Raw genomic sequence first — 24018 nt, forward strand, 5'->3', positions numbered from 1 at the left:
CTGGTTGAGAACTGCTCCGGCTCAGGCCCAGGCTCCTCTAAAGGTGTTGAGGCATTTGGAGATGCTCCCTCCGGTGGCCGCGCAACCCACTCTGCGGCATAACTTGGCGGCGGCTGGCCACAAAAAGGCGGCATTTTGGATCCATGGCCTTTGAGAGACCGGTGAAAGGGGAGTTTGTTGTGCATTTTGCATTCGAGTAGTCCCAGTCATAGTTCGATTCGAATCAAAATTAAATCGGTGGAACCAAAACCTAATTCATGTGACGGTTTGCCGATTCCAAACATAATCGAAATCGATCTTGAGCAGTTCAATTCTGATTCTGATATTTTCTGAATATGTTTTGTATACTAAAATATTTATGTATAATTAAAAAAAGCAAATTGTAATTATAAAAAAGGAGAGAATAAACGGCGAAGAAATTATATTGGAAATATGAAATTAAATTATGGTATTTATTATTCGTTTACGTACTTGATTTGGGTAATATATATATATATATATATATATATTAATGCATCAATTTAACATTTTTTTTTCATTTTTTCGTGCCAATTTATTCACCGTTAAAAGCTGAGGCATCAAGACGATCTGGGCCGTCGGATTCACGTCTTTAGAATTTCCGGCGCCAAAGACGAAGAAGAAGGAGCTCAGTTTCGGTCCCGCCCACTTATAGAAGGCGGCCTCGACATGGAGGAAGAGACGGAACAGAGGAGAAACCGGAGCTATTCAAAGATCGCTTCCGCCTATCCATGAGCTCCATCGCCACCGCTGTGGGTTCGTCTCCTCCGCCGCCCTTGCCTCTCCTCTTTGCCCTTTCTATATCGCCAACCCCTCCTCGATCCTCAGCTCTATCTAATTCATCTCTGGAACCCTAATTTGCAATCATCACCGACCTAGCTTTTTCAGCACACAGGTTTCGCCTCCATTACCTGTCGTTCCTATACTTCTTCTACGGTTGCTTTAATCTAAATGTTAGATCCTTCCATTTTCGAGGACAACATATCTCTGATGTTGCTGTAGATCTTTAGCTGGTATATCGCGAGAGCCAATGTTCTGTTTGTAATTAGGGTTCTTATCCTTTGTTTTCCCCATATAGTCTCGTTTGCTTTATTGGATTCCAATAGCTTGCTTTCAATTTCTCATGGAACGAGGTGTGTGATGTATTGCCAAGTTGTGGTTGTTGTTGCTTGGAAGCCTTAATTCTCAACCTAGAAATTTTCATGTCGTAGTGGACTAATTGTTTCTGTTTTGATTTGGGAAGTGAGGTTTTATTCATTATGTGCTGTCTACCAAGATGAATTGATTGTTCCTTGCGCTAAAATCGGTTGTTCAAACTGATGATCACATAGATCTTTTATCGTTATTGAGAAATCGATTAAAATTTATGTTCATGAGATCTGACATAAATTTACGACTGGTTGTCAGTGACCTAATACAACTATTCACCTTTTTCATCCGGATATGAGACCGTCATTGACGGTATTCATGCATTTCAATTCATCTTTTATTTTGTTATTGGCCATTTGGACAATAGTTATCCATTTCTAGATGCTCAACAACTGAACAAATCAACTCTTTGCTTGACTGATGCAGAAGCATCTGATGTTGGGCTTCCAACAACTGCTTGAAGCTGAAACTGTGATTACATTAGGGGAATTGAGAGATTGGACGTTTGGTGATGTGAACAGCAGAAGAGAAAACTATGCTGAGAGAGGTAATATGTGTGGTTTATGTATCTGCCAAGTTATGGTTGTTGTTGGTTGGAAGGCTTAATTCTCAACCTAGAAATTTTCATGTCGTAGTGGACTAATTGTTTCTATTTTTGATTTGGGAAGTGAGGCTTTATTCATTATGTGCTGTCTACCAAGGTGAATCGATTGCTTCTTGTGCTAAAATCGATTGTTCATTATGTGAAGTGTGTTAAGACTGATGTCTACATGGATCTTTTATCGGTATTGAGAAATCAATTAAGCTTTATATTTATGATATTTGACATAATTTTAAGTTGATTGTCAATGTCTAATTGAGACTGACATTTACGGTATTCATGCATTTCAATTCATCTTTTATTTTGTTATTGGTCATTTGAACAATAATTATTCATTTCTAGATGCACAACCACTGAACAAATCAACTCTTTGCTTGACTGATGCAGAAGCATCTGATGTTGGGCTTCCAGCAACTGCTTGAAGCAGAGAACTGTGATTACATTAGGGGAATTGATGATTGGACACTTGGTAACGTGACCAGAAGAAGAGGAAACTATGCTGAGAGAGGTAATACATGTGGTTTATGTTTTTGCCAAGTTATGGTTGTTGTTGCTTGGAAGGCTTAATTCTCAACCTAGAAATTTTCATGTCGTAGTGGACTAATTGTTTCTGTTTTTGAATTGGGAAGTGAGGTTTCATTCATTATGTGCTGTCTACTAAGATGAATTGATTGTTCCTTGTGCTAAAATCGATTGTTCATTATGTGAAGTGTGTTAAGACTGATGTCTACATGGATCTTTTATCGTTATTGTGAAATCAATTAAGATTTATATTCATGATATTTGACATAATTTTACGTTGATGGTCAATGATCTAATTGAGACTGACATTTATGGTATTCATGCATTTCAATTCATCTTTTATTTTGTTATTGGTCATTTGAACAATAATTATTCATTTCTAGATGCTCAACCACTGAACAAATCAACTCTTTGCTCGACTGATGCAGAAACATCTGATTTTGGGCTTCCAACAACTGCTTGAAGCAGAAACTGTGATACCTCAAGGGAATTGAGAGATTGGACATCTGGTGATGTGACCAGCAGAAGAGAAAACTATGCAGAGGGAGGTAATATATGTGGTTTATGTTTCTGCCAAGTTATGGTTGTTGTTGCTTGGAAGGCTTAATTCTCAACCTAGAAATTTTCATGTCGTAGTGGACTAATTGTTTCTGTTTTTGATTTGGGAAGTGAGGTTTTATTCATTATGTGCTGTCTTCCAAGATGAATTGATTGTTCCTTGTGCTAAAATCGATTGTTCATTATGTGAAGTGTGTTAAGACTGATGTCTACATGGATCTTTTATTGTTATTGAGAAATCAATTAAGATTTATATTCATGATATTTGACATAATTTTACGTTGATTGTCAATGATCTAATTGAGACTGACATTTACGGTATTCATGCATTTCAATTCATCTTTTATTTTGTTATTGGTCATTTGAACAATAATTATTCATTTCTAGATTCTCAACCACTGAACAAATCAACTCTTTGCTTGACTGATGCAGAAACATCTAATTTTGGGCTTCCAACAACTGCTCGAAGCAGAAACTGTGATACATCAGGGGAATTGAGAGATTGGACATTTGGTGATGTGACCAGCAGAAGAGAAAACTATGCAGAGGGAGGTAATATATGTGGTTTATATTTGAAGTGTTTGGTTATCATTTATTCAAATAAAAACATGGCCCTCAATCCTATCTATCCAAATGCTGCTGTCATTGTCGTGTCCTTCACTTCTTGGGTTGCTATCATTGGATAATGGGCTTAAGAATCCATTGGCACGTTGGATTCTCAATGCAGGGACATGACAACATGGAACTCTTCTTGCTTTCCGTTTGATTTGAATTACAGTTTGAGCTAAAGCCTATTTGCTCGAATAATTTTAGCATTTGCATGCTTTCATCAACATAATCAACATTCTGAACCTTTAGGTAAGTGGGCAGCAGATGGGAGCCAAGAAAAGGTCTGTGTTGACACCAACAGGTTTATCATTCACCATTCGGTTTCATATGATTGTCCAGTAAAAGCGTGTGTCAACATATCATTCAGAACGATAGCTCTTTCTGACAAGGCATTTAATTTTGACAGCAACTTTTGCAGACTTTTGTTCTCTGAGTACAGATTTCACATCAATTAATTGTTTTGCACTGTTGGTGGTCTCTCTCTCTCACACTCATGCACACACAGAAAGATCACTGTGAACGCCTTTGATTTGATTCATTTGGTTGGATCCGAATTACTTTCTCACTCTTCCTGTTAAATTTCTAACAAGTGTTTTTACCCTGCAGGATTACTCTTCCTCTGTCTTTGAATAAAATGGCGACACATGGTCCTGTCTTGGAGCATCATAATGCACAGGAGAAGGTAAAGGAAACCTCATGCGGCCATCAAGTGATGCTTGACAATTCCATGCCATCCACTTGCACTCTCATTAATGCTTACCCACAAAAGAACATAAAAAGTATTCCATGACTGAAGCTATTTATCCAACCTAGCTATTAACTAAAATATTCCAAATTACAGTTTGTGGTTTTGGCATTCTCAATCTTCATATATTTAGAAAATGTAACAGATCGAATAGACTGCATTATTTATCTTTTTTCTTTTCTTTATTTAATTCTCTCTTGCATATATGGACTGACTGATTTATCAACAGGAGACAGGACTACTTGCTATCTCACACTTATATTACAAAAATTAACCAGCAACTTACTTGCTTCTAACTGCTGGTTGTGCAGCTAGGGACCAGCAGCATAAGTTTCAGAATCCACAGCAAACGTACACTAATAAAAACAATGTCAGTATAGCGAAGTGGAATTATTCCTGATATGATTGATTGAGGTATGTGGAGAAATCAGATGGACTGGCCCTCTTTGTGCATGGAAATGTCAAAGATAAAGAGCTCAGTTTGTTGATTCTCTCTTGTAGGTGTATGTTGATGAACATCAACTCGATCTTCCCCAAACATCATAGCTCAGTGTCAGGTAATAATTTCTTCCTAGTTTGAACTTTATATTTCAATTATGTCATATATTTGAATTCACCCAAAAAAAAAACTTGTTTCTCCTAGTAAACTAAAAGAAACTAAAGCTCATAACTCTCTCTCTCGCTCTCTCTCTCTCTCTCTCTCTCTCTCTCTATATATATATATAAAAGAAAAAACCCAACTAGAATCATCGCCTTCTGAAATGAAACATTTAATATTATAAACGAGGAGACACGGATGTGTAGCGTGTAGATACTTCAAAAGATGATTAATGGAAAATGACCTCTCATCAAATTTGCATTTTTAGTACGTGCATTTAAAATATGTGATTTAGGTGCCAGTTAAACTTGACTGCGAAAGGACACCAAGTCGACTGCCGTTGGATGGACCGACCTTATCATGCTGTGGTATTAGTAGTCGAAATAGCAATCGGTCAGTTTGATATCCGATGAATCCCGTCAATCTTCCAATGGTAGTTTGCCACATGGCCCTATGCCACATCAGCTAACATACCATCTAGGGAAACTAGCTGGACGATTGTTCTTTGTGTGGACACTCCCAACCTTATCTGGTTTGTACAAGGGGGGAACCGATTTGACCGCGATGACAACCTCCAACGCTACATTAATCTAAGGATGTTAGGTGTCATACAGCTAGTGAATAGAGATTTTCGATTACCAATAATAAGTTATCTTAGGATTTATTAGTGTCACAATTAGTTGTCTATCTACCTCCTGGAATCATAGAGTCAAGTTGACCTGATTTATCCTTCAGAAGGTTAAAACCTCATGAGATACGGAGTATCAACTGTAAAACTAGTATAAGTTTCTTGAACTATATCTAAAAGGGTTTTATGATGACGAAAGAAATATTATTGGAATAAGGAGTTCGAAGAATAATTTTTAGTCTGCACGTGTGGAGTTTCGATTAATCCAATATATTGAGTATATCATAGTCAAAATCTTATTTTGTTTATCATTTGTAAAGAAAAAAAATATTGATTTTAGCATCTTAAATGAGGATAAAAAAAATAAAGTGGTCACTCATTTCCTTTGACTCTACTTGGCCGTAAAAAGTGGTCACTCATGTCCTTGTTTTGTCACCTTTTCATCATCCTGATATAATAAAGTCCATTCGGATGAGATGTAAACTAGAAATGGACAGAACGGACAACACATTGTAGAATGGTTGTCCTTATCATGAGGTAAGGAGTAACTTTCAAGCTTTGCTTCTAAGGATGAGCACAAGGACATCCATTGATCCATGCAAAGCTTGCACTCGTTGATGAGAGAAGAAACCAACTTCGACTTCCACTCCATCATCAATCACTTTTGAATGTACGTCTACAAGTACCAGTATACATGCAATTGTCATGGTAAGAAATAGGTTGATCCGGTCCCTCCGTCCCGGATCGGACGGTAAGTGAGGGAGAGATAAATGATTCCGGTGAGATCCTATGCACCATCACTAGCATAAAACATAGCTCACCTTCATCGTGGCGCATCGCGAAGGGCTAATGCTGAGGGACCCAACGTTAGGAGAACCTATCGCTGTCCGAGACAGATGGAGCAGGATCTGGTGATTTCTGGATCTGCTGAGCTCGTATATTTTAATTAACGGTGGACCAGATTTCTCCCGAAAACAGGAAACAGCTTCTTTATGTTCAACAGCGAAATGCCACGAGGGCAGTTCGGTCGTCGAAATGATTATCTTGCCCTCCGCTATCACCTTAATTGCGGAAAATTGAGTTAAATATTTAAGGGCAATAAGGTAATTTGAGTTCCCCGAGCGAGTTGGAAGGCGCTAAATCTCCGGGCGGTGGGCGTGTCGATCCGACCCACCCTGCGATCGAGGGCGACGCCGTTAGGACCATAACGGCGCGCCGTCTCCGCCTCCGTCTCCGTTTCTTTCTCCTCCGCCGTTTACCCCTTAATCTGCGCCCCGCCCTCTCCCTTCTCTCTTTCGCTCTCTAAAGCTTCGAATAACAACCCTCCTCCTCCTCCTCCTCCTCTCTCTCTCATTCTTCTTTCTCGTGCTCGTCTCTCTTCCCCGGTCGGAGGGAGAGGGGGATCGCCATAGATTCCGGCGAGCTATCGCCGGAATCCACCAAAGATCCCGACAGAATCACTCATTCTGAGGCTTGCGCTTGGGATCTCTCGATTTCTTCCGAAGAGAAGAAAGATTCCGTTAGCGGTACCCGGGGCGTGGTGTTCTTGCTTGCATTGGACGGGAAAGAAGAGGACGGAGGGGTGATGGGCGGGATTGGAGGCTCGCGTACGGCACGGATGCCGAGGTGACCCTTGGGGGATTCTCCCTGGCAAGCCGCTCCCTCGCCTTGTGCGGACCACTGCTTTAAATTCGGCCAGGCCCCAGCTCCTTTTGTGCCGTTCTGCGGAGGTTCTTGGTGAGCGAGAACGGAAGATGGGGCGATCTGATGAGGAACCGACTCGTTGAATTCGTCTTCTTGCTTGCTTCGTAAGTTCTTTGCTGGAATTTGTATGCTCGTTTGTGATCTGCCTGGGAATTGGCGTCAAAAGGTCGGGTCTTGCGCCTGTGGTTGCAATTGCGAGCTTGAATTCAGGTACTTGGTTTTGTCTGTTTCTCTCGATTTGCTGCGATCTCTTGCTTGCTCTGAGTTTCTTTTGCTCCCTAACTGCTGGCATTCGGGTCGCTGCAGCGATCTCCCTTAACTTTTGTCTTAAAACATTAATCTTGGTTTGGGATCTTCTCTGTGGGATTTTTTTTTTCTTTGTTCTTTTAAATATCAAGAACATCGACGATTTGGTCGAGACGAAGAAAGGACCCATTCGAGTTGCCATTTACTTTCTGTGTTTGTTTTTGCCCTTTTTAGTTTCCAAAGGATCAACCGTTCATCCGGAGAATTTAAGAAGAGGGTTGTCCGGGCGCCTCAATGTGAATTTAGTTTTCGCCTTGGTTTTGGAGCTGCAGGATGCCAACTGAAGACATGGATCAGGGGCGGCTCTCTGTATTCAGCTTGCACTCTGTGGCGTCTTCAACTTTTTCTGAGGAGCCGCATGTTGCTACTGAGGTAACAATTGCCTCTTCCCTTTTGTTCTTTTCTTTTCTTTTGAAAATTACTAAGAAGTATCAATCCCACCTAAAGAGCTACTTAGGTCAGGTGATTTGGTACCACCCCCGCTAGTTCTCAAACCTAGAACCTTTTCAAGATGAAGAGGGAATCCAAACCCTAGGCCATGGTGCCTGTCCTCAGTAACAATTGCCTTAAATTTGGATTCTGATGTGTTCTCTTCTTCACATCAAGAATCTCACCTAGATCAAAGGGCATCATGGTGCTTGAATTTATCAAGTAACACATTTTCTATTGTATGTAGTGTATGTCCTCCAGTTATTTAACTCATTTAATAATTCGTCTTGACAAGTGCTAGTGTTAGAATTGGTCATTAGCCCGATGTTGGTAGACTCACGTGAACTGGTCCATTCTCCAGAAATTTTAAATTAATCTGTGTCCATCCTACTTTTAAGTTATCGATTCAAGATGCCTAAAACTGAATTTTCTTGTTATTTAACATAACTATATCCTCGAATCTATTCCAAGTATTACCAAGATTATATCTCACATGTTCGGACTTGGTCCTGCTTAATTTAGAACTTTTTCACTTTATAAGGATTGTCGCCATAACTCAAGTTTAGATTTAGTTTCATTTACTCTCATAAACTACAATAATATCATCAATCATACACCAGGGAAATCTATTATGTAAATAATTAGTTAATTAGACCAAAAGGTAAATGCTTAATGAGGAATCTTGATGTAGTTCTATACTAATATTGTATAGGAAACTCATTAGACACACTAGTGATGCACTGTCATTTACATTCATTATAATATCAATTTAATTAATAAATACACCTTTTCTAAAGCCCATGATAATTAATGTCTAGGAACTAGGAACCCTCTAATAAACCTTCTCTAAATTAATAAAAATTATATGCAATTTTTTTTTCTTTATACTATTTCATTAGTTGTTAAAATAAATAATAACTTCTATTGTTGATCTTCTAAACATAAAACCAAATTAATTTCAGAAGATATTTGTTTCATACCTTATTCGATTTTCACTAACTCTTTTCTAAGTTTTCATAGTGTAACTTGTAATTCTAATTCCAATATATAGAATAGTTTTGGATATCACCCTCATACTTATAAATTCGTTTAAAAATCTCTTCCTCACTAGATAAGCTCTTTCACATTAAACCAATGTTGTTTTTTTTAATTTCTGCTTATGATCTAGGGCAATTGTGTAATATATGCATCACCCTATTCATCTTTTGCAGAGGGAAGACAACTGATGTCAGGGAGTAAGTCCATGTCATCTTCTCCACCTGATAAGCATTGTGAGATTAAAGCAAGCTCTATGGAATGTTTAGAGCTTCCAAAGTCTTGCAATCTCAAGGACCAGAAGACAGAGTCTAACCTTGAACATCATCTGATGGTGCCACAAAGGGTGACCAGCATTCCTCCTACTTCAAGACTTGCTGATCATGTTTCTGGATTCCAATCTGATATGTTGTCTCTTCCTCCTTTGTTTGGCAAAGGGAACATAATGGATCTTAGTGGACCATATGAGAATGGACTCTTCTCAAGCTCTTTATCAGATATACTCGACAAAAAATGTGTGTTTTTCTCCTACAATTCATACATCAGTACCTTTTTAGATAATGCTGCTAGCCTAGATGCCTGAGTTCTTCCAAGAAGAATTTTGTTCTCTGTTTGAATATTTTTATGGAGTAAAGTCCTACAATTACATGCACATTTTCCTGCTTTTTCTCATGGAATTTTTTGGCATGTAAGATTTTGCTTTTGGAATGTCTATGTTTATTCTTGTTAATTTCACTGGCAGTGAGATTGTCATCAAGAATTGTTCCCTTTGGTCAGTCTGTTAATTCAGTTAACTCAAACTTTGGTGAAGATGAGCCTTCTGAATCAATGGAGGAAATTGAAGCTCGGACTATTGGAAATCTCCTTCCTGATGATGATGATTTGTTCCCTGGTGCTGCTGAAAATATTGGATATATTCATCGACCCAGCAATGGGAATGACATTGACGATGACATATTTTACAGTGGTGGTGGTATGGAACTGGAATCTGATGATAATTCCAATCGCAATAGAAAATCTGAATTTGTCGAGGGAGGGCTCTTTACTGGTCAACAAGGTGAACCAAATGGCCCATTTTCCAGTGAACACCCATATGCTGAACATCCATCTAGAACACTTTTTGTTAGAAATATCGATAGCAATGTCGAAGATGGTGAATTAAGGGCTCTCTTTGAGGTACATTTTTCACTCAGATTGATCTATCTTTCTTGTTAATTCTTTGATTAAGTGCTTTTGGTAGTGTCCACAGATTTCTTAATTCCTGATTGCTATCTTCTTGATTTCTTAAGCATTATGGGGATATACACACACTTTACACTGCTTGCAAGCATCGCGGTTTTGTTATGGTATCTTATTATGACATAAGGGCAGCACAAAATGCAATGCAAGCGCTTCAGAACAAGCCATTGAGGCATCAGAATATGGATATCCAATTCTCTATTCCAAAGGTAATGACTTCCTGTCTTCTTTTGAAATGGCATCATGACATTACAGTTCATTAGAAGTTCTCTAAGTACTTTGATCCTGAAATCCATTGTTTTAGATTTTTTTTATTTATTTATACTGCTTTCCTTTGTTCAATTAGGACTTTGTAACAGTAATGTGAACTGGGGTAACACTTGGAAATATATCGAGGTAAATCTGACATGATTTGCATGATTGCCCTACACAATTGTATGACCCACCACCTCTTCCAGTGAAATCTCCAAAAGTAAATCAGGGATAAAAAATATCATCCTTTGCGATTGCCTCGTATATTGAAAACTGAACTTCCTGGTCCATGGTCAATGTAACACAAATTAAGATAGGATTCTGGTTGAAAAATAGAACCACTTTTGTGTTGATTTAAAAAGCAAGTGAAGCTAAATGAGCCATTCTCTATTGGCTGTCTGCTTTAGAATTCAAATGTTGGATCAACTAAATGATCGATGTTAACCGTGTGGTATGCCCATTATAGGTTTGTACAATCCAGGATTTTGACAGGTATTGTACTGGTCCATACCAGTGTACCGAGCTTCCATATGCCAGTATGCACCTAGCTTTGGAAAAAGCATGAAAAAATTACCGAGGGAAAAAACAGGAAGAAAATGCCTGGTACAGGGGTCTGCACCTTGTTATACCAGATGGTAAAACCCTGTACTGAACATACCACCCGGTTCACCTTGGTCTGTGTACCGATAAGTCATCGTACTGGTAAATGCCATCCATCCTGAACCTTACCGAGCAGTATTCCAAATATTGATTGAATTTAAAACTATATCTACTAATTTTTTGTATGTTTAGAATTGACACTTGGATCCTACATTTTATCCCTTCAAAACAAGTTTTCTTGCTGCATCTTAACCAGCAGATAGTATTCATATATTGCTTTTAGCATTATGCCATAGCTAATCTGGTGGTACGATGAGACAGCCTGTAAGGTGAATGGTCTGGTTATTGAAGTGATTCAAAAGCAATACTGACCTAACTGGATCTCATTCTTCTTTGGGATGAAGCTAGGAATTTCTGTTCAGTGATTTTTTTTTCCAACTTCATTTAGGGAATATGGAGATAGTCCGGCTTCTATAATGATGGTTCTTTTCATCTTTATGCTGTCACCTAAGCACGTTATCATGGTGGTTCTTGTCATCCTTATATTGTCATCTTATCATGATGGTTTATGTTATCTTTACATTTCTTGTGTGTTTGCCATGAAATCTGGTACTTCCTCTCGTGGTTTGTACAAACTATGTATATGCTTATTACTCATGTGAAAGCTCCACCTGTACTGTATACCAGTTATATCTCTTGCAAAGACAGGGTGTAACATTTTTTTTAGGTGTTTCCCATGGCATATATAAATGCCTATGGATTACATATCTTCTTGTAGTGACGTGCTTTCCGGTTATTAGGACAATCCTTCGGAGGAAGATATAAATGAGGGTATGCTTATTGTATTTAACCTTGATTCTTCTATTACAATTGATGATCTCCGTCAGATATTTGGTATTTATGGCGAAATCAAAGAGGTGATGTAGATTTTCTGCATTCATTATATTGATATAGATTGTGGCAATAAACTGAAGTTCTTTTGGTGTTATGATAAAGCTGCTAATGATGTCAATCCTGAATTTGACCTTATAGATATCTGAGACTCCACATAAGCATCGCCACAAATTCATAGAATTTTATGATGTTAGAGCCGCTGCAGCTGCTCTCCATGCTCTAAACAGGAGTGACATTGCAGGCAAGAAAATTAAGCTTGAGCCTAGCCGCCCTGGAGGTGCAAGACAGAGGTATTATCCAAGTAAACACTTTTCTCCCCACATTTCTAGACAGAGGCTCTGTATATTATTATTTGATTATGCTTGGAAGATGCATGGAAAACTAAATGCAATTTTTGGTTTGTTATAAGTCTTTACTAAATTTCCCATGGTATTTGTATTTGTGTTTTGGCGTTCTATCATTCTTATGTATATTCTTAAAGTAGCAGACAAATTGAACATACAGCATCGTACTTGTATCTTCTTCTTACAGTTTTCTGTCAGCAACTCAGCTCTAATTTGTATGACTGGAACCATGATTAGTCAATTTGGATTATCAGAAACTTGGTGCCTGGTCTTTGTCATGTCAGTTTCTTGAATTGTGTCAGTTTATGTTTATCAAATTCTTAAATCTGTACTCCATCTTTTCAATATTTCTTTTCTATAGACTACCTTCTAGGATTTAGCTGAGCTTTCATGATAATGATCTTGTGGACCCTTTCAAATCATATTTTCCTTCCATATCACTGTATTCTATCTACTCTATCGATTTTGGTTTGATTGAAGAATATGTTTTCTCTGGCTGATTCAAATAGTCACGATATCATGTTGATGTATGTTCAGAATGGTACTCTGGTGGACTTGAAGTTCAACAGCTGGCATTGAGTTTTTAGGCTTGGACTTATCTTTTATGTTTATTTGCTTATATAGACAATAATTACAAAGCCAGAAGTCATAATTATTGGGGATGAATTTTGACAGCTACAATGGATCCTGAAGTCTTAGCTATTTGGAATTGACTTTTAGAATTAACCTTATTAAAGATCATGTCCTCTGTTAATCTACATAATATTATTTGTTAACTTTGTGCCCTCAAACAACTACTTATTGATGTTTCGTATATTCTTTCTGTGCATATCTAGGAAACAAAAAATTTTTTCCTTGCTTTGAGTTTCGGCTGTGTGTGTGTTAATTATTATAGTTGTAACATATTTCAGACAACATAGTGATAATATAAAACTTTCATTGAAATGGCTGTGTAGTACCCTATAGGTTGTTTCAACTTTCAAGTGTTTATTTCTGGGATGATTCAGATATTTGCTTGCAAGAGGTAGGGTGTGAGGTAGTATAGAAGGTAGCTCCTGAGATTTCGTGGCAAGTCATATATGCTGGGCATCATTATGCTCTTGGAATTTGTCCGCAAAGTCTTATTATATTGAGCTAGTGCCTACTGTCAGTATTATGACCAGACTTTGGTGATGTTTAGCATCATCTGGGTTGATTTATTCTTTAGCCTCATTTCATGTGAATCTTGTCACTGCAATGCCCATATTGCCCACTCACAGAATTCTGAACTATCTCACTTTTTACCTCTGTTGTCAGGGTTACCCTATTTAGTTGCTTTTTATGTCTCTTTGAAATTTACGACTCTCTTTGCCAATATATAACCACCTGGGTAGAGATTAATGGCAACCGGATGGCTGCATGTTCATAAATTGTCCTTGACTTCAAGTAAAGTTTGAAAGTTCCATTTAAATTACCATTTATATTACAATGACAGGTAATGCAAATCACTGAAAGCAATTATGATAATTTTGTAGCTACTTATATCAGACTGGTATTAAAACAGAATATAGTTGATCATGCAACTTTTTTTGGATATGTTAGAACATATTTTTGCAGAGAATATTTATAATTGAAGTTCAAGCCAAATTATTTTCTCTTAAAACACAACATGTATCATTATCTAAGCATATGCTCTGTATAACAATAAATTTTACATTACTTCTATTTTTTTATTTTCATTAGCATTTAATTTATAATTAGTCATAATATCTTATATTCTCAATTTTCATGATTACTTTTAGTTAATAACTTATTTTCCAAAAGAATTGAGCCTTCTAAATGATACTTTCTATCCGGACAAAGCTTCTCCATTTAATGCATCTCTCTATCAGATTGTCTACACATCAAGTTTTTGAAAATGGTACTTGACCTATTGATTCTTGGCCTCCCTACTGCAAAAAGTGAACTCGTGATTTTTGAGTGATCTTACATCGACTATCATATCTATCTTCTATCATTACCTTATAAAAAGACAACCTTGATGTTTAAATTTGCTTCTCTTTGGCTTATTATCTAGTGACTCACATTTCTTTACCAACAGCTTGATGCAACAGTTATCTCCAGAGCTGGAGCAGGAAGAATTAGATGGATGCTGGCAGGGAAGCCCTAAAAAATCTCTCCCTGGGCGCCTTGGTATAATTTGAGGCTTCTATCTTTAGTTGTGCCTTCTGTCATTTTTCATATCATGTTATGCTTGTGACCTATGTAGCTGGACCTAATGCATGCCACTTTTTTTTTAGGTTCATCCTCTCTTGGGCCAATCACACCTAATAATCTTGAAAATGGAGCACTCCGTGGTTTACCCTCAGCAATTCAAGCACCATTTACCCCACTTATGGGGACCACATTTCATGGATTCTCATCTAGTGTGCCGCAGAATTTATCTTCCCCCGTAAAAATTGCATCTGTTGATAATCACACCAATCAAGCCACCCATGCTGATAAAAGCCCTTCAGTGGGCCAAATCAATACTGGATTCCAGGGCATGTCTGATATGCATCCTCACTCCCTTCCAGATTATCACAATGGAATATCTAATTCAATCCCTTATAACTCGAATACTACTTCAACCATGGGTATTGGGGTCATCTCCAGACCTTCTGGAGGAATTGACAAAAGGCATCTGCAGAAAGTAGGCTCTGGTAGCTTCAATGGGCATTCTTTTAATGCTAATGAAGGTACTAAGTTGAATAGAACATTCATTTGGACAAAATAGTATTGTTGTCATTAATATATGTTCCACACTTAAGTTAAAATTGCTTTTGGTCACTAGTTATATATTTAACACCTTCTTTGTTCATTTTCATACTAAAACAAGTTATAAAATCTGAGATTCAGATGACACTTTATGAATCTAATTAGTTTTTGAGCTTTATGATAGTAGTTATTGCCTGTTATATTGATATTTTAAGACCACTTTCCCTTTATTGCTTGCTAATTATGTAATGTGTTCAATTATCTTTACAGCTTTTGGTGTTTCCTCAAATGGAAGTTATCCTCTTCAAGGACATCAGTATGTTTGGACTAATACAAATGCATTCCCCCATAAACCCCCTGGCTCCATGTTATGGTCAAATTCTTCATTGCTTATAAACAATATTCCTGCTCATCAACCATCTCAGATCCATGGAATTCCTAGAGCACAATCTCATCTGTTAAACACTTTACACCATCATGTCGGTTCGGCACCTTCTGTCAATCCATCACTTTTGGATGGGAGACATGCCTATGCTGGGGATTCCATGGAGCAACCTGCTTTTCATCCTGGATCTCTTGGAAATATGGGGCTTTCTGCAATTCCACAGTTGAAATCACTAGAACTTGCTTCTCGTAACATCTTTTCATCTTCCAGTGGCAACTGTCTGGATCCTTGTCTTTCTCCTGCACACATCAGGATTCCTTCCCCTCAGCAAAGGGGCCACATGTTCCATGGAAGAAATCCCATGTTCCCTGTTACTGGTCCATTTGATGGTTCTACTGACCGGATAAGGAGCCGAAGAAATGACACAAATGTGAATCAGTGTGATAACAAAAAGCAGTATGAACTTGATATTGAACGCATTATACGTGGTGAAGACTCTCGAACGACACTTATGATAAAGAACATCCCTAACAAGTATGCTAAATTCTTGACCTTTATCTACATCATCCTTCTTTTTGTCTATGTGGATGCAACGTATGCACTTGTTATTGTTTCCCTTTGAACAGTTCTTCCTGGTTTATTTAGGTACACATCTAAGATGCTCTTGGCTGCTATTGATGAAAACCATCGAGGAACTTATGACTTCATCTATTTGCCAATAGATTTTAAGGTACCTACAGTATCCTTTGTATAACTTGCTATTGATGTGCATACCTGTGTCTGTTATTGACCATCTAATTGGCTGCGTTCACCCTTTCACTTTTCAGAACAAATGCAACGTTGGCTATGCATTTATAAACATGATCAACCCGCAACATATTATTCCTTTCTATCAGGTTTGATACATCTCACTGACTTTAAGCCACTGAAAGTCCGCCAGTTCCATCCAATATATATGAGCAATGTATATATATATATATATATATATATATATATATATATATATATATATATATATATATATATATATATATATATATATATACAACCTCAATATGTTGAAAGATTTTCCTGTAATGTAGCTTCGTATCTAAGTTTCTACCTACTAGTTTGTAATTTTTATCATAGATATCAGTTTTTTCTTTCTGTTTTAATTTTAGCTTCGTTTATCATCATTCTGTTTAGCTAGGTTGTTGTACTAGCAAATAATTTTTCACATTTGAAGTTGCGAGATGCTAAAATGTTGGCTTTTCTGCAGTCATTTAATGGTAAGAAATGGGAGAAGTTTAACAGTGAAAAGGTGGCGTCACTTGCATATGCTCGAATCCAAGGGAAAACAGCTCTTATTGCTCATTTCCAGAACTCAAGTCTGATGAATGAAGATAAGCGTTGCCGTCCTATCCTCTTCCATACGGATGGTCCTAATGCTGGGGATCAGGTATGAGGCACATGTACTACAATTTTTATTGTTCTGATTGCTTTATTGTCTTGTGCTCCTGATTTCTGGTAGTTCATCCAGCAACTTCAATTGTTGGTTTTTGTTGACAAAATAGTATCACTAATAAAATATGCTGATTACAAGATCCCTTCCACTGTCACCGTGTCACATTCTTTTTCTATACCAGGATTAACATATTACGACATTCATATTTCTATTCTGTATGGCTTAAAAATCCAATATCTTATACATATCCTGGAGTTAGTTTAAGTAGTGACAATGACATCTATATGATTACAATAAGCTTAGGTCTCAAGAATTGTATGAAATATTCTTTCTTTTTGGTATTTCCATATATATTAGGTACTAAAATATATATAAATAATTATCCATAAGAAGGGAAGTCTTTAACAAGAAATGTCAAAAACAAATACATTCTTGTGCGAACTTTAGAAAAATATATTCAGTGACATTTTATCTCTTTGAGTTATTAAAACCTATCATGGTATTTTTTTGAAGGATCTTTTGGAGTTTTAAGCATAACATATCTAATAGGAGCTCCTTAACTAAACATTGAGATTGTAGTTGTAAGACTGACATGAACCTTTTGAACTGTGAGATACATCCTATAATAATGTTGTATTCTTCCACTTTGTTAAGCAGGTGTGATCTTGTGACCGATCTGATTGAGAAAGCCAAAAGAACATGTACCATATGCAAACTTTCTTAATAAATTAATTAGATTTTTCATTCAAGAATGTTAGATGCCTTTATTTTTTGTTGACTCTCAAGTGAAGTTGAAGCGACAGTGATGTGAAGTTTGCTAAATTTTCTCATTGGAAAGTGTAGAAGGAAATATAAGCTGATATTTAGTAGTTAAAACAGCAGTGAACACATCATCTATCCTCATCTTCCAATCATTATTAAATGTGAAGATCTGAGCTAGAATTTGATGTATTTGGAAATAAACTACAGTTCACAAAGTATGTGCTATGCAGTTTGCCATTGTTCCAAGAACTTAATATCATCTATTTTGAAATATATGGTGATAATTTGCCATCAAAAACTTTCATTATTAGCTGGCCTTATGATTGTCTAGTCACCATGCGTCTTAATTAGAATGTCAGATAGGAGACCCTTTTGCTGCATGCTGAACTCCATGCCTATCTTAGGTTTGTTCCACACATTATGCCTATTGCACCAAATTCTTTCTATATCATATATATCCTCTTCACGTTTGAATTTGGTAGTTGATGATCATGCTGTAGGTCTGCGTCTACCATATCATTGAGTAGTTATTATTTTCTATCGGTAGTTACTTGGAGTTTTCAAGTGTTTAATTTTTCGATTGTAGGAGCCCTTTCCTGTGGGCACTAATGTCAGGTCAAGGAGCAGATCAAGGACTGTCAGTGGTGGCGAAGAGAATCATCAGGGAGGTATCTCCGCCTATGCAAATGGAGAAGCTTCTTGTGATGCAGTGGGTTACCCTCCAGCTTCTACAAAGGATTCAGATCGACACAAGCCAATTTTTCTAGGTGAGGCTGACTTTGGGGCCAAACTTGAAGCATGATCCTCTGTCTCTCATGTTTTGAAATATCCGGAGTCGAATGATTACTTCTGCAATATGGTGGGTTGTGGTTGGTTGCTTTACCGAGCGCGGAAGGGGCTTTCAATTTTCTTGGGTTATTTACTCAGCTGAGGTCAAAAATGTGAAAGGAGGTGGGAGAGGCTTAAGATTTTGGATTGCCGTATGAGGAAAAAAAACAATGTACAGAAGAAATCTCAAGAGTGGGGAAAATAGGATTTTTCTCTTGCGGTTGCGGAAGGCCTTCTTCATATTTTCTCTCCTTTCTTTTTTTTTCTTTCCTTTATTATTATTATTATTATTGCTTTTGCTTGTGAGTCTAGAGCCCATTCATGTACAGGGTTCTTCTTTGTTTCCTGTTGGAGCTGCATTGCGTGTGTTGAACCATCTGCATAGCTCCTCAGAATCTGTTATATCTTCCATACAGATCTGTATAGCATGAATTTTGGAGTGTTTTTGAATCTTTTTGTCTTGTTCTTCTGCAATTTTTCTCTCAGTTGTTTCGCCTGCACTTCAGTTTTTTTGTTTCTGCAGCACCCATGATTAAGCGACCAGTGAGAAGAGATGAGCGTAGCACAGTTCTTTGCCAAATAGCAGGTCGCCACGGTCTGATGGGCCGCCTTGGTATGCTTTAAGATCGGTGTCAAAGCGACCCGTGTGAAGAGATGAGCGTCGCACAGTTCTTGCCAAATAGCAGGTCGCCACGGTCTGATGGGCCGCCTTGGTATGCTTTAAGATCGGTGTCAAAGCGACCCGTGTGAAGAGATGAGCGTCGCACAGTTCTTGCCAAATATCAGTTGGCCAGGGTATGATGGGTCTTAGGATGCTTTAAGATCGGTGTCAAGACCCTTGAGAAGACATGATTTCTCGAACGCTCGTCTTCTGCGGATTCGGTAGCTTCAATTATGTAATATATTGTTGTTGTTGAGTTACGAGAGAATGCACACCCGAGATGACGACGATAGACCGCAGAGAGCGAGCGTGCGTCACTCGTGCAAAATAAACCGCAACGTGAACCGGAATAAGGAGTGTGCCCGATAATCCAAAGCGAACCGAACCAAACCGCGACGGATCACCGACGAGGAGAATAAAGAGGACATGTCCTGCTGCTGAGAAAGAAGGGAAGAGTGGCAGAGGCTTCCACGAAGACAACGCGAACGAAGACCGAGGAGATGCGGAGGAATCACTCGCTTCTCCTCCATCTCTTCTGGAAGGAAGGAAGGAATCCCATTTCCTCTTCCCATGGCCGCTTCCTTCTCTCCTCGGCGCCCGAATCCCACGGCGCTTCTTCTCTCTCTGGCCGCCTCCCCCGTCCGTGGCGATCGGAAGCCAACCCTCTCCCCTCCGGCCTCGTCACCCGTCATCTCTTCTCCCGGCCATCGCAGGCGGCGACGAGAGCCCATTTCTGCGCCGCGCCTGCTGTCGGCCTCAAGGGTCTCGTCGTTGACGGCGTCCGCGCGCTCAAGATCTCTTTCCAGCGGCGGTCCGGATTTGATCCCAAACGACTCCTCTCTTCGCATGGATTCCCTCACTGGTAACTACATTCGATTCTTCCGAAGAAATTTTGGCTTGTTATTTTGCTGACAAATTGTACGCGGCGATGGTCCCACAGCTGTTTGTTATAATCGATCAATGATCCTCATCCTCCGTAGGAACTAAGGTAGCCATTGAAATTGATTTGTTCTGAAAAGAAATCGAAGATATCTCGATTCGAATTAAGGTTTTATGGACTTTTTTTTTCCTTTTATTTCATACATAGGATTTCTGAGCTTAAGCTGCCAAGTCGTATGTGCAAACTTTTGATTTGTTAGGACGTGCACAAGCTTTCTGTTTCCTTATCGCAGGAGAAAATTGATGCCGTTAGCAAATGGAGACGGAGTGGTCTTTGGTTTGATTGGAGCTAATGTTGCTGTTTTCTTATTATGGCGGATTGCTGATCCTGCATTCATGAGGAAACACTTTATGGTATTAACTTTGCAGGAACTGTTATTGCTTGTTGCTATTTCTATCGTGAATCAACCTATATTCCTGTTAGAACTAACAGGACTGCAGCCTTAATCTTGGCACTGTAGGTGTTTTGTTGCTTACATGCTACCTGATGACAAATATGGGAATTTAATTTTGTTAGTCTGGTATCCATTGAGCAGATTTCACTTGACAATTTTAAAAGTGGCCGCTTGCACACTTTGATTACGAGCGCATTTAGTCATTCTGATACCAGCCATCTTGTGACAAATATGATCGGCCTTTACTTCTTCGGATCAAGTGTAAGATCTGTTACATGAAATTTCATTTTTGGTTTTCAAATTTCAATGGTTTATCATAAATGAATGTTGTTTGGTTGTATTTATCCTTGAGTGCTTCGAAACTTGAGTTGATGTAAATTACCAAGGGGTTAGTTTTAGCAACATAGCTATCTGCAGACAATGGAGGAAAATTCACTTGCAGATATTTGGAGATTGTAGTCATGTATTTCGAACTTGAGAATGTTAACCCATGTGTGTGCCTATTGAATATATTAGAAATTATTGCAGAAAATTTGGTTAAGAGTCTCAAGGTCGTCTGTCTCTTGTACAATGAGATAGTAAACCTAATTATGAATTGAAGATACATTTACAGGAAAAACATATTAAGTGGCTAGAACAATTACATGATGGGCAGCTATCGGAATTCAGAAGAATAGGTGAGTATGACAGTTTTAGAATCATGAGTTGTGGTCCGAGGCTGAACATTCATTATTTCTGAACATTATCACTTGCATGGAAATAGGGATGGACTTGGGTGTTAAGTGTTGGTATTGATGGAATTAAATGAGCTACAAATGTGGTATTGAAAACACAAATATATATACATGGTAAATGTCGAAAGGGTGTGATTCTTGGAAAAGGTCTTCTCCTTAATTATTTTCAGGCAATCTTAAGAGTAAGGTTACTGTAGAATACATGAAAGATCATTTGTTGTTGAAAATAAAAAATTCTCTAGTCAAGGCTATTAATTATTTAATTTAGAGCACTCTTAGAATAGTTCTGTTTTAAACCTTATTCATTATCGTATTTTAGTTACATAAGCACAACCATATGATTACTACTATTTCATGGACGTGATTCCTGATAGATGAATTACAAGGTCTTAATATTTGCAATCTTGATATCCTGTTTGTTCTTACTTTTGTCAAAGCATGTTTTGTAAGGGTAACAGTTGTCCCTAAAGTTTCTTGTGTATTGCAGTTCTGACAGTATTGAGATATATTGACTAATTTATCAGAAACTAATCGTGGCAAACAGATTGGCAACCTATTTGGTCCTGATTTTTTGCTGAAATTGTACTTAGCTGGTGCATTAGGTGGATCAATTTTCTACTTGGTGCACAAGGCATTTATGGTTCCGTCTTCAAAGGTAACAGACATAACTACTGCTATTTTGAGATCAAGCATCATATTTTCCTTCAGAAATATAAGTTCTCACTGATGCTTCGATTTTTTTTTTATCATTTCCCTATCAATTAAATAACCTTATGTAATTTGGATCTCCATCTTGATATCTTTAGGGTTATCGAGGATGGGATGAATCAAGAATTCCTGCACTGGTATGTTTTGTCTCTAGCCATGTCATTCAGGATGCATATGCACACATATGTAGCTACTCATATTTCATATCTTTATTCATTGTTTCTAAACACAAACATATACATATAAAAGATAAATGTGATATTACTTTCTCAACTACTATACCACAGATCTCCTCCCACTATAGATGCTCCATTATTTATCAAAAATGATCTTCCTTAGTCTTACTTTATCCATGAAGGTAAATAGAGAAGTATGTCAATTAAGAGGAAGTATCGCACTTCCTCCTTAATCATCCATATGCATCTGAACAATGCCAAATGCCGGTATGCTTTACCAGACTCGTTAACATAGCTTTAGCATATCTGTTTGTATATTTCCAGTTCCACTTCTGTGTGATCACTCAATACTAAGCTACTTATGCCCTGTCCTTTTCTTCATTTTCATTTAATACAAAAATTCTACTTCTCTTTATATTTATTCTAAATCTTATGCCACCATGTCATGCAGGGTGCAAGTGCTGCCGTAAATGCCATAATTCTTCTTAATGTGTTTCTTTTCCCAAAAAATATATACTATATCAACTTCATTATACCTGTGCCTGCAGTATTAATGGTAAGTTTGTGCTCTTTGATTTTTAAGAAAATATTGTGTTACATGTCCATAACTTAGCCTCTGCTATGTCATTACAGGGAGCATTCTTGATTGGAACTGATTTGTGGAGGATTAAGCAGGTATGTCGAATGTAAAAACTCAGCCTTGGAGCTTATATTTTTCTGCATTCATAACAATAGGAGCACAAATACTCTAAAACCACTGAATGGATTGCTAGGCTGTGAAAGTCCCCCCTCGCAGAGTGAGTCATTTTCCGTCATAGGTTCTGCCTCGTCACTTCTTGCCAACCTTCTCTAATCTTTAGCTGCTTTGTGATCTGACGTTGCTTTTGATTTTATACAATGGAATACAATTCAGTTATTTAGTAACAAGTTGGTAGTTCGATCTAACGCATAACGTTTGCTTTGACGGGCTACTCTAGTCACTTCTGTTTACTTGTTGAGACCTGTGTTGGTTGCAGAGGATCTCACTATCTTCCCTTCTGTTTACTTCTTGCCAACGTGTGCTTGATAGAATCTAATGTGCTCTAAAAGTGGCCAATTTTCATATGTATATTTGTGGTGTTTCCGTCTGGCTTTTAAGTTTTTTATCCACCCATGAGGAATTTGCTTTCTTTTCTTTTCTTGTATCAGCAACTTTCACGTCGAGCAGCACAATTTCTCTTCATTTGCCTTAAATTACTCGACTCCCTTGCGACGATAAACTTGTTTTCGAAAAACCAAGAACTTGGCTTTATTATTTAGGCTGATCATGGTGTGATTAATCTCTTTTTATCTTCTCATTCCTCAGGGCGAGGGACACATTTCAGGTTCAGCACATTTAGGTGGGGCAGTAGTCGCTGCCCTGGTGTGGGCCGGAATCAAGAAGCGCTGGATCTGATCAAGCAGGCAATCATCAGACACATATGTTCATCAAAGGGGTATGGAATTAAGTAGCAATGAGCACTGTGACCATTCATTGTTCTTGGGATGCCTCTCCTGCATGCAGCGAACAACATATAGTACTCTTAAAAAAGTTCAATGTTACACATTATCGTAGCAAGTAGATCAGTCAACTGACGTCATCTTTCCTGTTGCTTTTCCATTATTTTTCTCCTTCGATACCGCCAAAGAAATAGCTACTTGTTCTCATGCGTGTTTGCTCACAGAATTTTGCTTGTCTCCTTCCATCTAATTGAGTTTGCAGGAGATCGAGTTGGAGGATCTATTCGTATCATGCTATTCGACACATAAACTTGTAGTAGTCTTCATCCGTCCATCTCATTAAATTTGTGCATTAGAAACATGACTGTTCTTTGGTATCGAGGCATCTAAATATCGAATCGGATCATCTAAAGAAGCCCACAGTGGATCCCAAAATCTCAGAAGCGGACGGCGAGGATTTCTTGGGTGCTTCGCTTCTTGACTTGCGACTCAAGGCAGGCAGCGGCAAAGGCGATGGCTCCACAGTACCACTTGTGTCAC

General features: G+C 38.1%; 2 protein-coding genes across 7 annotated transcripts; both read left to right on the top strand.

Moving 5' to 3' along the window:
• Nucleotides 1–607: 607 nt before the first annotated feature.
• On the top strand, nucleotides 608–18836 carry LOC108953180 (protein MEI2-like 4). Of its 4 annotated transcripts, XM_065153288.1 has the most exons (21): nucleotides 608–774; nucleotides 1594–1714; nucleotides 2156–2276; nucleotides 2719–2838; nucleotides 3281–3400; nucleotides 4064–4139; nucleotides 4514–4616; nucleotides 4704–4759; nucleotides 7613–7810; nucleotides 9079–9417; nucleotides 9645–10078; nucleotides 10192–10350; nucleotides 11794–11910; nucleotides 12026–12177; nucleotides 14312–14403; nucleotides 14511–14948; nucleotides 15238–15886; nucleotides 15998–16082; nucleotides 16180–16248; nucleotides 16611–16790; nucleotides 18145–18836. In XM_065153288.1, the coding sequence occupies exons 10-21, from the start codon at nucleotides 9093–9095 to the stop codon at nucleotides 18358–18360; spliced, it is 2916 nt and encodes a 971-aa protein (XP_065009360.1). In that variant the 5' UTR covers nucleotides 608–774; nucleotides 1594–1714; nucleotides 2156–2276; nucleotides 2719–2838; nucleotides 3281–3400; nucleotides 4064–4139; nucleotides 4514–4616; nucleotides 4704–4759; nucleotides 7613–7810; nucleotides 9079–9092; the 3' UTR covers nucleotides 18361–18836. The 4 variants fall into 4 exon arrangements, with proteins under 4 accessions (XP_065009360.1, XP_065009363.1, XP_065009361.1 ...); XM_065153291.1 differs by lacking the exon at nucleotides 14511–14948; XM_065153289.1 differs by lacking the exon at nucleotides 11794–11910.
• A 630-nt stretch (nucleotides 18837–19466) lies between these two features.
• On the top strand, nucleotides 19467–23879 carry LOC135639516 (RHOMBOID-like protein 12, mitochondrial). 3 transcript variants are annotated; one of them, XM_065153293.1, is made up of 9 exons: nucleotides 19468–19909; nucleotides 20220–20340; nucleotides 20523–20642; nucleotides 21660–21770; nucleotides 21922–21960; nucleotides 22451–22555; nucleotides 22633–22674; nucleotides 23345–23474; nucleotides 23741–23879. In XM_065153293.1, the coding sequence occupies exons 1-8, from the start codon at nucleotides 19548–19550 to the stop codon at nucleotides 23432–23434; spliced, it is 990 nt and encodes a 329-aa protein (XP_065009365.1). In that variant the 5' UTR covers nucleotides 19468–19547; the 3' UTR covers nucleotides 23435–23474; nucleotides 23741–23879. The 3 variants fall into 3 exon arrangements, with proteins under 3 accessions (XP_065009366.1, XP_065009365.1, XP_065009364.1); XM_065153292.1 differs by lacking the exon at nucleotides 23741–23879 and having other exon boundaries at nucleotides 23345–23685; XM_065153294.1 differs by lacking the exons at nucleotides 20523–20642; nucleotides 23741–23879 and having other exon boundaries at nucleotides 19467–19909; nucleotides 23345–23685.
• The last annotated feature ends 139 nt before the right edge of the window (nucleotides 23880–24018 follow it).

Source organism: Musa acuminata, chromosome BXJ3-6 (genome assembly GCF_036884655.1).
Source record: "Musa acuminata AAA Group cultivar baxijiao chromosome BXJ3-6, Cavendish_Baxijiao_AAA, whole genome shotgun sequence".
Classification (NCBI taxonomy): domain Eukaryota; kingdom Viridiplantae; phylum Streptophyta; class Magnoliopsida; order Zingiberales; family Musaceae; genus Musa; species Musa acuminata.

What these genes read in the sequence shown, in the direction of transcription:
- LOC108953180 (XM_065153288.1), top strand. Translation starts at nt 9,093, where the DNA reads ATGTCAGGGAGTAAGTCCATGTCATCTTCTCCACCTGATAAGCATTGT. An exon ending in TTTATGGCGAAATCAAAGAG is followed by an intron (nt 11,911 to 12,025) that starts GTGATGTAGATT and finishes TTGACCTTATAG; the next exon opens with ATATCTGAGACTCCACATAA. An exon ending in CCTGGAGGTGCAAGACAGAG is followed by an intron (nt 12,178 to 14,311) that starts GTATTATCCAAG and finishes CTTTACCAACAG; the next exon opens with CTTGATGCAACAGTTATCTC.
- LOC135639516 (XM_065153293.1), top strand. Translation starts at nt 19,548, where the DNA reads ATGCGGAGGAATCACTCGCTTCTCCTCCATCTCTTCTGGAAGGAAGGA. An exon ending in TTATGGTTCCGTCTTCAAAG is followed by an intron (nt 21,771 to 21,921) that starts GTAACAGACATA and finishes TGATATCTTTAG; the next exon opens with GGTTATCGAGGATGGGATGA. An exon ending in CTGTGCCTGCAGTATTAATG is followed by an intron (nt 22,556 to 22,632) that starts GTAAGTTTGTGC and finishes ATGTCATTACAG; the next exon opens with GGAGCATTCTTGATTGGAAC.